This window comes from Micropterus dolomieu, linkage group LG02, assembly GCF_021292245.1.
Source record: "Micropterus dolomieu isolate WLL.071019.BEF.003 ecotype Adirondacks linkage group LG02, ASM2129224v1, whole genome shotgun sequence".
Lineage (NCBI taxonomy): Eukaryota > Metazoa > Chordata > Actinopteri > Centrarchiformes > Centrarchidae > Micropterus > Micropterus dolomieu.
This window is the reverse complement of record NC_060151.1, coordinates 2,031,639-2,049,405: the sequence shown is the minus strand read 5'-3', so window position 1 is coordinate 2,049,405 and position 17,767 is coordinate 2,031,639. Positions and strand designations below refer to the sequence as shown.

The 17,767-nt window shown below is 40.8% G+C and overlaps 2 protein-coding genes across 3 annotated transcripts in view; both read left to right on the top strand.

The window, feature by feature from the left end:
• Window positions 1–12,211, top strand: part of nbr1b (NBR1 autophagy cargo receptor b) — a 35,076-nt gene extending 22,865 nt beyond the window's left edge. Inside the window, exons 16-22 of the mRNA XM_046030535.1 lie at window positions 506–784; window positions 3,012–3,192; window positions 3,903–4,151; window positions 4,529–4,614; window positions 4,826–4,901; window positions 6,372–6,465; window positions 7,736–12,211. Of these exons, the coding sequence (XP_045886491.1) occupies window positions 506–784; window positions 3,012–3,192; window positions 3,903–4,151; window positions 4,529–4,614; window positions 4,826–4,901; window positions 6,372–6,465; window positions 7,736–7,909 (1,139 nt within the window). The 3' untranslated portion in view covers window positions 7,910–12,211. The remainder of the gene's footprint in view (window positions 1–505; window positions 785–3,011; window positions 3,193–3,902; window positions 4,152–4,528; window positions 4,615–4,825; window positions 4,902–6,371; window positions 6,466–7,735) is intronic.
• A 1,534-nt stretch (window positions 12,212–13,745) lies between these two features.
• The window catches only part of LOC123984944 (transmembrane protein 106B-like), an 18,947-nt gene continuing 14,925 nt past the window's right edge, over window positions 13,746–17,767 (top strand). The window contains exon 1 of one of the 2 annotated variants that reach the window (XM_046072228.1): window positions 13,746–14,158. The gene's annotated coding sequence lies outside the window, so the exon portion shown is untranslated. The remainder of the gene's footprint in view (window positions 14,159–17,767) is intronic. The other variant, XM_046072222.1, reaches the window with a different exon arrangement.

Genomic DNA, 17,767 nt, shown 5'->3' with positions numbered 1-17,767 from the left:
TACACTATGTTTGTATCTCAACATTAACCCTAAAGATAACTGCATGCAGTTCATCCATCGTTTTTGTCTCTTAATTAACTGAGCTCTGCTAATCGGCTCATGTAATTATTTTCCCACAGGTGGTGCCGCCAATCCAACCACCCGGCATCTGGAATAAATAACATTAGATCACATACAGGAAGTGCACACAATCGTTAAAATCCTCCCAATAAAGGTTTTAACGTAACAATTGCTTGTCTCATCATGTGCAATTATTTTACTATGCAACTATATAACACTATGCTGCGTTACTGTGCAACATATAGCATGCTGGGCAAATATGCTTCACCAGTGAGGAAGCTCCAGAGAAACGTAACGAGGCTGACAGGACCTTCTGTGGCATCATGTTCAGCTCCAGCAGTATTTTATTGGATTGGAGTTTTTTTCTCTGCCTGCATCTGTATGTGATTGAAAGAGAAAAGTATTAAGTACAGTCACTAACAGTGGACTTCCTGTTTGCTCTCAGTGGTGCGTCCCGTTCCTCCGTGCAGCTCCTCCTCCTCCTCCTCCTGTGTCAAGAGTAAAACTGTAAAAACGGAGGAAAGCCCAGACAGCAGCCCAAGCAGCTCTAAAAACCCCCTGAAACCACCGGCTACGCTGAAAGCTTCCCTCCCTCCCCCGCTGAAAGCCTCCCTGCCTGCTCCCCTGTCTGTGGCTCCGACCCCGGGAACCGGCCCCAGCTCAGCACCGACCCCGCTCCGTGCTCCGCCCAGGGCCTCCACCTTTCAGGAGCAAACAATCACAGGTAACAGCAGAAAACTGGTTGAGCTGAGGTCCCTTTTGATCTCACAACAACCATTTTTATGGAAGCATTTGGCTAAACATTCGCAAACAAATTCTTCTGATTTAACATGTTTATTGTATAGTTGTGGACTCGAGTCAGACTTGAGTCATGAAACTGATGACATGGCTAGACTTGACTTGGCAAAATCCAAAAAGACTCGCAACGCAACATTAACTTAAAGTTATAATCCTACAGATTTTGATCCTGGCTGATTTGGCTGACAGACAGCAAACACTCCTTGAATAGTTCCTTATGTCTATATCATATGTATATATGAAATACAACCGAGGAGCAAACAGTCTGTTTACAGTGCAGCCAAACAAAGTCACAATGCTTAAAGAGTCGCTAATAACAGCCACCACCTGATTTGAGCTTGCACACAGTGTAATTGTCCTCACAGTAAAAGGAGTTAGTTCTGCTGCTGAAGAGTGGGAGGTGTGGCTGCTTCTGGATCTCTCATTACTCCCTGACAGATTTCAAACAGATCCACTGAGCAGAAATGACACTGTGGTCAGCACTAACCTCAGTGACAAATACATTCACATACCAATAACTCACTTAGAGTTTAGCCTTTTGATCTAGTCAGAATAAGTTAAAATCCTCTGCCTTTGTGCAGAGTACATCAGCAAATATTCACATTAGGGCAGTAAATGATTTAGGTACAGATTTTCAATTTCTAGTATTAGTGGGTTAAAATGATCATTTTCTCCAGCAGCAGATTATATCAGCTATAGCTAATGCTAGTGCATGGAAAGGGTGAGGTGAAGGGCACATGATGACTCGTGAAGGACATGAAACACAAATCTTAGGAATGGACTTGGGCTTGTTGTTTGTACTTTATAGCTAAGACTGGTTTGTGGCTTACACATAGGCAGTGATTAAATGGATCTTTCAGACACAAAGACACTTAAATTTTATATATCTGATTGCTAAAACTTTTTATAAACAGTTCACTGTGAGACTAGATGGGATGGTTTTCCATCACGGTTGTTGTATTGATAGTATGTGCCTTTACTTCATTTGCAGTAATGACAACAGAATCGGTAAAAAGGGGAAACAGGTATTTACTAAAGCCATGGAAAAGAACTTTGACTTGCAGTTGGCCAACTCATCTTGTTTTCAAGCTAATCAGCCCTGTTGCTTCTTGAACCTGATAAACTTCAGTAAGTCTGAGTGAAAGCTGGGGACATTATCCTGTGTATGCTTTACTTAAAGCAACATTCCCCTACTAAACCTGCAGTCTTCAACCTTTGTATCCCTTTCTGGCAGTGAGAGTAACTACACAAAAAGTGCTGACGCCTGCTCATTGCTCCCCTTCAGCTCTTCCAAACCAGCTGCTACTGGTTGATGTAAAAGACATCACTACCGGTTCGGCAGCACCAGAATGTCGCCACAGTCACGTGAGGCCTGTACTACGAAATTAGTTTAACCTTGTCAGATTTAACTTGGGGTTATCAAGGAAAGATTCATGTTAAATAGTCCAATAGTGTTTGAGTTTGTGTTGGAGCCTGTGTTGGGCTGGGAGCAGACTCCGTTTCCTTAGCTGCGGTGTTGTCACTGTGCGTTCAGTTCAGAATCAGTAAGCAAGAGGCTCGGGAGCGCAAGCAAAAAATCTAGCCCGATTTCTTCACATAGGATGCAGAACAGTGGCTGTTCCAAGTCACAGAGAAAGCAGCTGTGTGGTTCATTTTTATATGAGGTCCCAACCTGTTCATAAATAGGCAAAAAAGTGACTAATTGATAAGTGATTTCATAAAAAAAAACTACAGACTCATTTCACCATTTCACAGCAACAACTTGCTGTTACAGTAATCATATGCCAAAATATTTAGACACCAAAAAGCATACATCTACTGGTAGACCTACAGACTATGTGAGGCTTGCAGATAATAACAAATTGATTCAACAAATGAAGTCAATCACCAGCATGAACTACAAAATGCAATGCACTAGTTGGATAAGGAATGTTTGCTTGAGCCTAGTGCCTGTGTTCTATTCATCCGCTAACTTACATACCTATTTCTCTGAGATGTATGACTTTTCTCAGAGAAAATCTGAGTTTCTTTCTCATAAATTTGAGAGATTTATCTCTCTTTAATCTCAGAGAAGTTTTTATGTTTTTTTTCTTGTGCAGTAATTTGCGGTGTGTCGTCTGTGAAAGTTATCAGTTTTCCTGATCCCAACGCAGATGAAGGTGAGATGTCCCCCATGGAGAGAGAGAATGAGCCAGGGGAGGAGAAGGAGAAAGAGGGGGAAGACAACAGAGAAGGGACGAGGAGCCGCTCCTCCTCCACCTCCTCAGAAGATTACATCATCATCCTCCCTGACTGCTTTGACACCAGTCGGCCACTGGGGGAGTCCATGTACAGGTACTTGACTTGCTGGCCCATCCACAAAACTCTGTTTCTGTTTAAAAACAGAGTTTTGAAACGAATACAACCCCCGTCCACACCAGCTTTTAGCTGCGTTTTAGAGTTGATCTCCATCTACATTAAAACGACTGACAACACACATCTAGTGTCCGTTCATGTACACTGGGCATGCGCATGCCGATGTAAACACGAAGCAGATGGTCTATTCCATAGTTACAGAAGATTTGGCAAAAGAATAAAGTAATGCCGACGAAGAACCGCACCAGATATGTTTTTGCATGGATCATTAACGAGCTGGGGCTGTTACTGAATGTAACACGGGAGTTAAAAGCGACTGTGTGCGGTGGAGTCGTGACAAAGTAAATAATAAGTGTAGGCTATAGCCTTAGTGTTATTTGCACGGTACAAAAATATTTTAATTAAAATACCAAATCAAAAACTTTATCAGTTGCATTGTGTTTCTGCTTTACATGACTAATGAGACCCAATCAGAGAGCCAAATATGAGTGTCTGCGTCATCGCCATTTTAGTCTGAACTGGAGGTGCGAACGTAGCAACGTAGGGTGGGGCCTGAGTCAGCCTGCACTTTCAGTTTGCAGAAATTGTTATGTTTACAATAAACGATTAGGTAAGGACCTCCAATATGGCCACTGGAGGGTGCATGTTGTCATATTCCCTTTAACAACCCATTCCTTGTCCCATTGCAGCTCTGCTTTGTCCCAACCTGGTGATATCACAGCCCAAACCCCCACAGACCTAGAAACCCCCTCTCTTGACCACCCTGGCAGTTCCACCCCGGGGGGAGAGCTGGGTGAGGCGGATGAAGCCGCAGTGGCTCCAGGGACAGGGGTATCAGGCACTAGCAGTGCCAACGACATGCTCTGTACGTCTCAGACGTTGGACGATGAACCGCTGACACCTGAAGTGGTGGCACCGCCTAAAGCCAACATCACAAGGTCAGTATGAAGGGTGGGATATAGACACAGAAGCATGAATGTACTGTACACTTTCAACTGCAGGGCTTTATTTATTTATTTATTTATTTATTTATTTTGTTAAGTGAAGTGAAGTGCAGGCAGGCAGTAAAACCACAATCTGAAAGAGATGAGGAGAGCTATAGAGTTGTTGATATTTGTCTGTGGGTTATGATAGGTTATTATAATTCAAAATTTTTGATTATTGCAGCTTTATTTTTTTAAGGATTTTGGACCTTTTGCCTTTATTCTGAGGTGTGGGGGGGATTACATGCAGTAATTGTTTGTGATATGTGTTTTAATCACTCTGCTAATGAACGCATTGGTTGTTAACACTTGCAAATGTCTTGCTTCTGCAGTCCAGAGAGCAGTGGAAAAACAGATGCTGAACCTGCTGCTGCCGGCGAAGGAGCAGAGAGCTCTGAACTGTACCAAACTGAGGAAGGTAAGCGCACCGCTATATTCTGCCAGTTAAATAACAGGCATGTTAGCAGCTGTGAGGCTGGACTATGGAGCAGGAATTTTTAGCATCATCTTGTTCATGCTGATACTGCCAAATGTTTTATAGAGGCTGAGAGGTAGAGATGTGTTTATTTTTGAAACTGGACAGATGTGTGATGGAGTCGAGGATAATGTGATGTTTTGTTGTCCCACAGCCTCTGGTCCTGAACAAGCTCAGGCAGGTGATACTGAAGTTACTGAAGACACAGAGGACAACCCTGAGGACCCCAGGTCTCATTCACAAACATACACTTATACTCAGACCCAAAATCCCCAATTGGACAAGCCATCCCCAATTCACTGGTCTTTAGTCTTAAATGTTCCCCCAAATGTAGTCAGAACACGCACACACACTCTAAAACTCAAACTAGCATGTGTGCCTTAGTGTGTTATGTAAAACAAAAAACAGAGGAAGTACTAAAAAAATAATGTGAATAAACACTGTGGTGCTGCTCTTGTGAATAAAAAAACCCAAGACTATCAACAGTTTGAATAATGGAAACATATTGTACTCCGGCTGCATCGAGGCCCCTAGTTTACTAAATCCATCTCACTGGGTGTAAATGAAACTGTGTTGTAATCAATTTCCATTTTTTACTTTCCACTTACACACCTGCAGGCAGTGTTCTCTCTACACACCCACATTCCTTAAATGGTCGACGCAAAGCACCTCTTGAATGTTGATGCATATAAATGAGCCTGCCTACCATGAATCAACAACCGAGAGGAAGGAAAAACAATAGCCTGGTTTTAGCCTACTTGTACTTCTACTGGGATGGTGTGCTTCCGTCAGGTTGGTCCGTCTAATGCTGGAACCAGTTCAGCACACTGATCAAAGAGCGCTGCTCTAGGGAATCAAAATTGGCGGTCATTAGCCAGTCATCATCATGGGCCAGGAAATGCTTGTAGTCCCTGAACACTCGTTCCCCCTTAAGCCTAGTTCACACTATAGATGTTTAGTGTGAACGGCACGGCCATCGGCTGACGCTGAAAGTCGTGTAGTCTCCATGAGCCTTTAATCCTTTCATTCGCGTTGTCCTCTGAAGTGCCAGAGGACTCCGTACTGCAGTTCTTTAGTGTTTTCTGATGTAACCTTGGATTTCTACAACAGAAGATGATGATGTTATCAGTTTGTTACTTCTCTTCTGCGCTCTGCTTTTGGGGAATGTTATGGTGAGACAGTTCTGACTTCGATGTAAGATTTGATTTTGCTTAAATCTGTTCAAATTAAAAGGTGCTTATGGAAAAGTTAAGAAAAAAAATGAAGTGAAATGAAATGTGGGAGAGGCATCATTATACAATCTGGCTTTATTTTACTGCAGTAATTTTATTCATCGCGCAGACCGATTTTTTTCACAACATATGTAGCTCTTAACAGAACGTCCAGTGTCTACAAGGATAGTTTTGTTTTGATGTCAAGTTAATATAAAACAAATTTTATTCTCCTGTAATGATCACATGACCTCAACTAGAGTTTAGGCATTGGACGGACAGCCAGTGCAACATTTCTGGGAAGCTGTGACAGGGCAGGTGTTCTACATGTTCCCTTCCACAAGTGAAAAGCTTGAAACGATTTGTCGGCGTCATTCAGCTTTACTTCATATGTCATTATTTCTGTGGAAATGCTGAGTTGGAGATGTAGCCAAGGCTTTCACACAGCTGTCACATTTTGAACGTAACCTCTTTATTGTCTCTTCTCAGGCACCCAGGCATCACCAGCGGCCTGGTGAAAGGCGCTCTGTCAGTAGCTGCTTCTGCCTACAAAGCTCTGTTCACTGGACAAGGCCCCACACAGGTCAGCAAGCAGCTTAGAACCAACAGTCTTGTTTCATACCTCACATTTTACATCTCTGTTGTTAAGAAGTTCACCGTCCTCTTAAAGTACTTGAACTAGGGAGGTCCCCATCAAGTTTTTTTGGCTCTGATCCCAATCCGAGTCCTTCAGTATTAGATATCTGCCGATACCAAGGCTGATCTGATACTTCTCCAATGCAACATTTTGCTGTTGCTGTAAATTATGGATAACGTCTGTTGATGTGATCTTTGGTGCACATAACTCTATCTCGAAAAAGGTTTGGCTGGGGATGCAGCTGTATAAACTAGGAGAGGACACAGCTAAATAGCTCTGATAAAATAGCATGCAGGACCGGCGTTACACAGTAGCCGGTTCTACTCAACGCTAAAGGGGAAGTGCTAGGTTTTTGTACAAAATCTGTATCCCCTCAAAATATTGTAGTATAAAACTTATGTTGGCACAGGCATAGACTGCTACTGTATGTAGTAAGCTAGATAGCCAGACATGCTAGAATTTGCAGCTTAAATTAGAGCAGATAAATAATTTTATAATTGTGGTTTGCAAGACTTTTAAAAAAAGAGACTACCTTCCAAACTTTGTACACAGCACCTAAGGGTTCATCACTCCTCATCACTGAGGTCACATGTTGGTAAACCAACATCTCATGTACACAGAGTATCTTTTACAACCCCATGCAACCTTCTGCAACACATGGAAATCCAAAGGCAGACTTTCCGCCCCTAGTTATGTTTGCTATGATTGGAAATTCACTGTTCTGGGGAGGGGTTTAGTGAATGACCAATTGTTAACCGTTATATGTCGCTGGAACATTTGGTTTTATGTGATTAGTATCTAGGAAGGTTAAGATCAAGGGCGAGTGGACTTAGTTAAGATACTTGAAGATGTCTCATCCAAGAGGCTTCTTCGGTTCTGATTGAATGGCAGGGAATCCCAGCCATTTACCTCTGTGGGGTCATTATCAAGGTGGTGGATACCGCTTGGTTAGTTAGTGCTCCTGGCTGTTGTAACGAAAGGTGTTGTGGTCGCTGGAGCCATGTGAGGCCAAGTCTGCACAACCGTCGGGCCTCACGCGGCTCCAGCGACCACAACACCTTTCGTGTTTTCGACTCGTGAAGCCTTAGATGAGAGAAGTCCACTTGCCCATGATTTAACCTTCCTTGAATAACTACAACCTGGATGACCGAGAATCTTCACAGACATGTAATTAGTAGCAGGTTTGATGGACTGATGAGATCTGATTCCTGTTCAGCCTCCAGTGGATGCATCCACCCAGGACACCATGATGGCCGTGCTGGTGGAAATGGGTTTTGGGGACAGGCCGCTGAACCAGCGGCTGCTGAACAAATACAACTACAACCTGCTGGACGTGGTCAACGAGCTCGTTCAGATGACCGACAATGACTGGTACTCTACGCGCTACTGATGAGAGAGAGAGAGGAAGAAGTGTAGGAAGAAGAAAAAAGGAGAAAGAGCTGAAACAATAAATTATGGATGAAGAAAGAAGAGGAGGAATGGCTGGAAGAGAGAAATTCATTTCTGCTCATCTACCTTTTTACCTTCCACCTTCTGCCTATCTCTCTCCTAATTGGTCCATCCTGGACTAGCTGGATGGAGATAAATCTTCTCTATGACCATACAAGGAGACATTCCAGCAAACTCTCTGGGATACTGTGTAGACCATCAAACACCCACTGTCTGTAGTATTACTTTCAGCTTAGGCCTTGATAGTGGCAGGGCAGCTGCTGTGCATAGGAATGTAAGAGAGCTGAAGAAAGAGACATGTTCTTTAAGTCTCAGAGGAGCTACGGTTAACATTTACCGTTTTCTAAAATTAAGACCACATATCCCATGAGCCCTCTGCGGCCTGCAAAGATGGCATGCAAATATAAAAGAGGCAGTAACAGCAAATATGGATTTTAATGTGACACAATATGCTAATGTGAAGTTGTGTTACTTTCAAATACAAAGCAGTTCCACATTCATGCACTAATGTAACAGATTTTCCAGTTAATGTAAGATGCAGCTTAGTGGCTAGCAGAGGTAAATATACCCATATCAAAATAAGCATGGTTATGATTTGAAAAACTACACATGGTACCTTCCTGCTTTGCCCTTTTGCCCAGCATAGTGATGACGTGCAGTATCCACATCTGCACTGAAAACAATTATGAGATCCACACCACTGGTCACTAAGTACCTAGCCCTTACCAGCAGTCAGCATGTGTTCACATGGTTGTAAACTACATTTAAGTAGCCTAATGGTGTGCTTTTGCCATTTACCAAGCAACACAGACAATTGAAATACTTGCTTTCAACTACTTGTTTGTGTGAGCATGAGGGTTCCTTTGCACAAAATCCTTTTGCAAAAAAGTTATCAATGAAGATTTTTCAGTGTTGGCCAAGGATGATTTGGACCAAATCTTCCCTGGAGTTCTGCAACTCTGGCCCAGGTAACAAATGGCCTGGGACTCGGTAGCACAACTCTAGGCCCAATTTACAGAAGCTGTGAAGCTTTGGGCTCAGCAAGGTTTGGTTGTTATCAAATGTAATTTATTAAGAAAATATAAGGTTATTATCTTGAAGCTGTTGAATTGATATTTTGATATAGAATTACATATAACTGTAATCACACAAAGTACAGTATGCAGACAAGTATGTGGACAATGCTGCTTACGTTGGAGCCACTTGTCTACGCTCTCATGTTAGAGCCTTAGAGCTGGGTACAAAGTGATTATCTGTTTCATTTGGGTTCAGGTGTCTTAGAGAAAGGTTGCATTGTATTATTATCATTAGTTTTTTTGTTTGTTTGTTTTATAACTTATGTCCATATCACTGGAACGTATTTAGGGTTTCCACACACCTGTCACTGTTCTGTACACATAACCTGCTTTAGATCAGTAGCTAACTACTGAAAGCAGAAAAATATTCCCCTGGTAAACTGGATTTGGAGACTCGTCCTTCTCTGGTTCTGCCATTGGAAAGAGGTTGGATACAGTTAGGGTGCTTTCATTTTGTTTGCTTCATTTTAAACAAACTCTTGTGTGCTTGCCTGTTTGGTTTTGTTTGTTTAGGCAGGTGTGAAAGATGTCAACGAAATCACCGCATGGAGACCGCCTGAGTAGGAGGGCCTCGGTCTGGTTCCAGACCAGCTCTGCTGTGGTTTCATAAAATGCCCTTTGTTTGCTTTTACTCCTTAAACACAGGGCATTTTATGATAGTAGATATGGGATTTCAGCATGAAGCAACATATATTTATGCGCAAATCCATTGTAACACATATGCGCTTCAGCACGTGTGTTTGGGAAATCTCTGCCATATATCAGAAAATGAAAAGAAGTTAAATAGAGTTGTGTTGAACGCATGTCTTACTCCATGTAAGTGAGACATAGCGACTGTAATATAACAGTCTTTTCCATCCTATTTCTATGTGGTTAGATGGATCCAGTGCTGATAATACAAGATGGCATCAGCAAAACTGTCCAATGAGTGAGTTACCTGTCAGTCCATATGAATTTATGTTTACAGCTCTGATTCGTCAAGCCAGTGTGTGAACACCAAATGGACCAGAAATAAAAAGTGAAAGGTTTAAGGTTCTTTTGGTCCAGACCAAATGAACCACACTACAGGTGTGAAAGCACCCTTAGATTATCCGATAACTTCTTCGTTGGAAGCGTACCCTGGACTGAAAATGAAGACTTCCCTAACATTCTGTTCACTGTCTTTATCTTGTTCATATCATTTTGCAATTCTTGTTTTGTGCTTCTTCAAAGTGGTCTGGTGTGGGGGCTGATACTCATAGAGGGTCCTTTGGTAGAGCACATTCAGAGCATGTACAGTAACAGTAGGGTCATTCCAAACTTAAACTGGAAAAACCCAATGTGTACCTATGTGAAAATGTGTTTTTTGTCCCCCTTCAAAAAATGTATGATTATATACAAAACCTCCTAGATGGAAGCTATGACTATCATTTGACTTCATTAGTTTAAGTTTAAGATTGATTTTTTAGATTGTTTAAGGTGTTTGTGCTTCGAATGCTTGAAAGCTGCTTGGAAATGTAACAAATTAGAGCTGTGGATGTTGTATTTTTAGGCTTATTGTGTGGTGGTTGAGTTTGCTCTGCTGTGTGTGTGCGTGCGTGTGTGTGTGTGTGCGTGCGTGCGTGTGTTAGTGTTGTTTGTAAATGTTACCAGATTGATTGAAGGATTTGGAGTAGAAGAAATAATTTAATAAAACAGCACTTGTTGTAGGATTATGATTAATTGTGTGCATACATGATACATAAATCAGTGGGTAAAAAACAAACATTTGGCCAAGCCACAATTAAAAATCACTGTCTTTATTAATCCAAAGGCACAAACTGGGACTTTGACGTTTTGGGAAATTCACTTTCTTTCTGTGAGTTACATGACAACATTGCTACCACTCTCATGTGTGTATGCTAAATCTGAAGGTACCACGGGGGGTAACGTTATGTGAATGGAAACATCCAACATGCTCCGGGAGCTCTAAAGCTCAGTAAGCAGAAGTTACAGAACCTAGCCAAGAAATAGTTCAGCACATAACCTCAGTAAATCAACAGCATGACATTTTTACACTTACACAAGGGTCAAACAGACTATATAATGTGTTCATTTGTGAGCCTTCCAGGTTGGCTACTGTTAGGTGGTTCTTGTTACCTTCAGAAAGAGAAAGCCTAGCTGTTTCAGTTGTCAGTCTTAGTGCTAAGCTAACCTAAGCTAACCGGCTGCTGGCTGTAGCTTTGTTACTGCACACACATGAGATTGGGATGAATCTTCTCATCTAACTCTCAGCAAGAGAGGGAATAAGCACATTTCCCATGTTGAGCTATTCCTTTCAGGTTTAGGCATCAGACGTTAACTTTGCAACTCAGCCAAAAACCGAATATTTAAACTTCTGACAAACTGACGATATGTAGTGAAGATTTTAATGGGATGTTTTTCACTCAGCAATGTTCATTAGAAAAAAAACAAGCTCACCATAAGTAGCCAGAATGTTGAGACTGAGGGTCATACTCCAATACAAGAGAACAGTATTAAACAAAGAGATCACTGTTGACATACAGCCACTCTTACCTACAGTGTAATATGATGTTACGGGACTGTGAATTGCCAGCCAAATTATGATAAATGGTGTACAAACTATTTCACCACCTAACCCAAATTTAAATGTTTTCAGGAAATGGGAAATACAATATGTTTTTGTCCATTTTTTTGTTTGTTTAGTTTTTTCCTTGAGGATTATCTGCTTCTACACACAGTTCTAGGGTAAACTCCCATAGGTTACCTGAGCTTAATGTCATGTATTCCTGGGTTTCTTGTACATTTTGCATCACATTCACTCAATTGAATCTCATCACAGTCCCTTTAATAGACATCAAGATCCTGGGACCTCCGTAGGTAATTAATGAAACCCTGCTGCACATCTCATCAAAACTCCTGCGTGGTGAATTGGAATCTGGAAATGTGCACGTGAAGAAGGGGAAAAGTTTCACACACTGTACTGTATGTCATTTTGCTTCAATTAAACGTGTATGTGTTTTACGAGGGACAGTCAGGTGAAATATTTTCATATTGCGGTATGAATACAAGTGAAGTATTTAAGGATGAAGAGAAAAGCTAGACTGTTTGAGCTTTTTTTCTGTGTTGCACTTTATGATCATGGTTATGATGTTCAAAAAAAGTCATTAAAGTCATTACACTCATGAGGGATTTGTGGTTCATTTTCCTTTTTAGTAACATGAAGTCTGTCTGCTGCTGCCTTCATCTTACCTTATTAGTAAATTAGTGGTATAAACAGTTCATTATTGATCTTTCACTAGCCACTAAGGTGTTAAGTTGTGGATTTAGTAATTTTGAGAATGGATATGAAAAGAGAAGAGAAGACAAAATGTTATATGAAAATAATGGGTTTCAGTTAGGAGCTGCATGAAGCCATAGATGTTATATGAATCTGGTTTTATCAGCTGGCAATTTTCAATGCACATTTAAGAGTGTAAGTTGCAACTATTATAAACAATAATGGAAAGCGGAAGCTTATCAGTAGCAGTAATAACAACGAACATAGGCCTGTGTGCAGTTCTATCACCAAAACTCATCCATTACAGATTATTAACAGTAAGGACACAAAAAGTGGTCCACATCATCTCAAGCACACTTATCTTCCAAAATCACTGTCAAGGTTATGTAGCCTACTGAAACAGCTTAAATGCATGAGCAAGCATCCAAGAACTGCTACTTCTACTATTGTATACACACACACACACACACACACACACACACACACAGTATCCTGCACAACACACACAGTATCTATTGATCCACCACATCAACGTAATTTAAGTTAATTAGTAATAGATGCAATTTAATATACAATATAATATATATTAATATATATATATGATAACTAAAATGCTACTTTCACTCACCAGGTAACGGTCTGATACAGGGACGTGCGCAGACATATTGGTAGGCAGGGGCTCAAGTGAAAAAAGGGCATTTCTCAGAATTATTTATAAATAAATAAAAATGAAACAAAACGTTAAATGTATTATGAAGTTACTGTTTAAGGCAGGACATTTTTTCATATAGTGGTCAACTTTGAGACTTTGGTATATTTTGCTTCCATGTCTTCTATTACTCTGATGGAAATAAAACTTCACGAATACATCTTTAGATGGAGTTTATTTTAACCCTCCATCTGTTTGCATCTATAGATTTCTTCACAATGAACCAAAACAAGCTAATCTGCATATTTACGTAGAACATTTCAGAGGAAAATACTCTCGATGTAAGTCTTGGGAAGTTCCATGGTTATATGCTTAGTTATTTTGTTATCCTAGTCACCTGCAGTTATATTTAGTTTTTTCCCCCAATAAATATATTTGTTTGACAGGGAAGCTGTGTGAAAACAGGAATAAATATACTGTATATTTATTGATTTATTGAAAGAGCCCCAGAACAAAGGTGCTGAAGCCCCTTTTTATGTCTATGTGTGCACGTGCCTGTTAAAATAGCATCAGCATCATCTGGCTCGTTTTCTGTAACTTGTCATCTGCTGCAGCTGCAGTGTCAGCCGGAGCGGCAGGACAGCTGCAGGCTAACGAAAACACTAAAAGAGTGTAGCTCGAGTTTGTTCGCGTTTCATATCTCCTGATTCACTTTAGTTCATTTCAAACTTGCGCCGAGTGACCGCCACGCAGCTGCTCTGTTGTTTGGTAGCTGACGTCAGATCCCGGTCACATGCCACGGACGCCCCAAACGTAAATTCAGTGCTTCGCAACACAGACGGGGTGAATTTATGAATGAAAGTGTGAACGTTCTGTCACAAAACGATATTTTTACGTATCATCTCGCTATTTTAAGTGTGTATACGGAAACGTTTGACCGTTCCTAGTGGGTATAGGGCGTATACCTGCGTATGACGCAGACTACACCACTGAATGGAACCTATCCCTAAACGATGAGTTAACGAGGCGAAATAGCCTGAAAAGTGAGGTCTTTGAGAGTTTTACTTTGAAAATTGTGACCGGAAGTGTTGGTCCGACGCTATCGGAGCTACCAAACATCAGCAAACAAGAAGTCATCGTTGATTCCAACATGAAGATGACGCAGAAGACGCTTAAAAGATCTTAAAACAGAAGTTCACAGGCCAGGTAAGCTGTCAACGCGGAGTGCGCTTATCCAACACCTCAGGAACATCTGGGGGAGGCGGGGATTCAGGGGACATTGAAAGTACGACATGTCTAGAGAGCTTGTTGCCATATGTTGTTGCAGAAACAAACCTAAACGTTCAACAAATGATCCAAATGTTTGTACGATGAAAGACAACGCTGCATTACTTTTTTTTATTGTACAAATTGCAATACAACTCTTCATGGCATACTTAAACAATCGCAAATACAAATAGTGTTAAAACAGTGTAAAATTATAGCAAGACTAAAATAAAATAACCACTAGAAATAAGGAGAATTTGAGTTTCTTATTCCAGCAGCATAAATAAGTTCAACAAAGAAAAATGTTTCTGGCATGTTTGTTCATCGTGTATTGCAAAGACTTTGCAAAGATCTTGAGTTTAATTCTTCCATCCATTCATATGGGGCTTTACCTGTAAGTGTTTACACCTGTGGATAAAGTGCTTACCAAACATAATCAAATTATTAATCAGAAAATCCAAAATTTTCTCCATGAAGAGTCCTCCTCTCCTAATGTAGTGACATTTATTTCTCCCGATAAAGCTGAAATTATTATTATTTATTAATCTAGACATTTTGTCTGAGATTTCTAATGAAAAAGTGGGGTAGTTGGCTCTTTCCAGCTTGGAAAGTCTTTTTTTGTGTCTCTTTGTTGCCAAGAGTTAATGTTTGTTGCAGCCTGGGTCTTTGTATTGTTTCCATCTTGAAATTTCAGTCTGGCAGGTTTGATCACACTTTGGTTTTTCATTATGAGCAATTTGAGTGTTCTTCAGGAGTAAAGGCCAAGTTAGGGACAGATTTTCTGCAGCCTCAGACATGAGCATTGCTCAACATGCCGTCTTGCTGGAAGTCCCCCTAACACTACATGACTGTCATAGGGAGACATCTGTTTTCTTCTCTGCGCTGCTGACAACACTACACCTGTCCTGCAGGTATTAAAACTGCCAGTTTTGCTGAATTACGAACTACATTTTCATGGGGAAAAATCCTGAATTAACCACAGACTGTACAAATGGACTTAGCCACCATAATGTCACCTCTTGGTTAGTGGACTATCCTTTTGAACCAAGCCCCCCCGCTTTGAAGCCAATAGCCAAACCATGGAATTATAAATTCCAGTTCCGTGGTGCACACTGGTCCCAAAAGGGAAACAGTGGATAATTATTTTTGAGATTCACAACCGCCGGCAAAAGACTTGTTTCACTATCAGAATTTGATCAGTTTCGGTTCAATAACCTTTTTTAAAGTTTGGAAGAGTTGCACGATTAAATCATTTTATCCCAATTTAAGGGGATATCCTGGGAAATCTCTAGTGCGATTGCTCCTGTGGAGCCACACAATGCAGAAGCTAGTGTAGTTGTTTATCTCGAGACTGGTCTTGAGACCACTTTTTGATGGTCTTGGTCTTGTCTCGTTCTCGACCGCACTTGTTCTCGGTCTTGTCTTGGTCTCGGACATTGAGGATTTGGGATTTCATTTCAAGACCAGTCAAGAAAGACCATAACTTTGGGAATAGCAATAAATTGCTTTTACATTGTACATTTATTTGTTACATCCTAACTTTGATTGGATGTAAAATGTGTTTCTTCAGATGCAACCAGTAACCCTAATTAAAAATACGTTGTTCCCGTTAACGACTGTCACCCCTCCCCATGATGGTAAGCATGGAAAAGGAGTGTTTGAAAAGTCCACATTTTGTTGTGTGCCATGTAATGTGGGGAACTGGTCTTGGTCTTGTCTCGGCCTCGATAAACTCTGGTCTTGGTCTTGGCTACAACACAGAAGCTATGCAGAAGATCCAGGTGACTTTATAGCCGCGCCTTCCACCCTATATCTTTTAGCCTTTGCATATTGGCTTGTCAACTTGTCAATCACAAGATAGCCACGCCCTTAAGCATACCATGCTTTATCATCTATTTTACTCTAAATGGGACCACCACTGATTCTTGAGATCAGGGACAACACATCAAAAGTCTTCTTTGTGTTAAAAATTAAGAAATTAATGATAATTTAAATAATTTAAAACTTAAATCTAAATGACCTGTGTATGTACACTCATGAAATTATTTTCAGACATTTTTAAAATCATTTCATTAGAATTTGTTAAAATGCTAACCCTGTACTTGGGAAGTACATGAAACTTAAGCTGTCCATAAAAAAACTGCCTTTCCTCACTTTCCATCAACTCTTTCAGATGTTTTTCATCATTCCATATAAATCAGGAAATGTTATTGTCAGATATAACCCAGAGGACCTCTTTTCCACTTCCTGCTTTAGTTGGATGTAACTGTAGGTCACTTAGTCTGGTAAGTCAATTTTATATTATTTCAAAACATTGTTGATATCACAGCTGTCACAGCATTAACATGTCAGCACCGTCCAACTGACAAATCAACTAGTCGACAGCTGACATTATCAGGCAAGATTATGAAGAAGTATCACCTTCTTCATAAGATCCACCGGTTTGGCTTGACTTACAAGTAAGTGAGTGAGAAGAAACAGACGGCACAGAAAAAGCAACATTTCTCCAGGGGATCAGCCAGACTTCATGTACTCTTCTCGCAGAACAACATCACAAGGAACAAGATTAAGCACCAGCAAATGATTCTGTCTGACTCCATGATCAACAGCAGACTGATGTAAGGGCCGGGAAGAAAGGAAATAGAAGAGTTCAATTCAATTTTATTTATATAGCACCAAATCACAACAACAGTTATCTCACAGAGCTTTTCATAAAAGAGCAGGTCTAGACCGTACTCTATGATGCTATTTACAGAAGCCCAACAGTTCCCACCAAGAGCAGCACTAGGCGACAGAGGCAAGGAAAAACTTCCTTTTAAGAGGCAGAAACCTCGAGCAGAACCATGGCTCAGGGTGGGCGGCCATCTGCCTCGACCGGTTGGGGTGAAGGAGAGAGAGGGAGAGCGAGAGAGAGAGAGAGAGATAGAGGGCAGGAGCAGCCTGATAATAAGGAATTGCAGTAATCCAGCCTAGAAGTAACAAATGCATGGACTAGTTTTTCTGCATCATGTTTAGACCGGATGTTCCTGATTTTCGCAATATTACGTAGGTGAAAAAAGGCGGTCCTTGAAATTTGCTTAATGTGAGACTTAAATGACATGTCCTGATCAAAGATAACTCCAAGATTCCTCACAGTGGTGCTGGAGGCCAGGGCGATGCCATCAAGGGAAACTATATCTTTAGATAATGCGTCACGGAGGTGCTTAGGCCCTAGAACAATAACTTCAGTTTTATCTGAGTTTAACATTAGAAAATTACAGGTCATCCAGGTTTTAACATCCTGAAGGCACATTTGAAGTTTAGCTAACTGATGAGTTTCATCTGGTTTGATCGATAGATATAACTGAGTATCATCTGCATAACAATGAAAGCTTATGGAATATTTCCTGATAATATTGCCTAAAGGAAGCATATATAAAGTGAAGAGGATTGGTCCAAGGACAGATCCTTGAGGAACTCCATGACTAACTTTGGCATGCATGGAGGACTTATCGTTAACATGTACAAACTGAAATCGATCTGATAAATAGGACTTAAACCAGCTTAGAG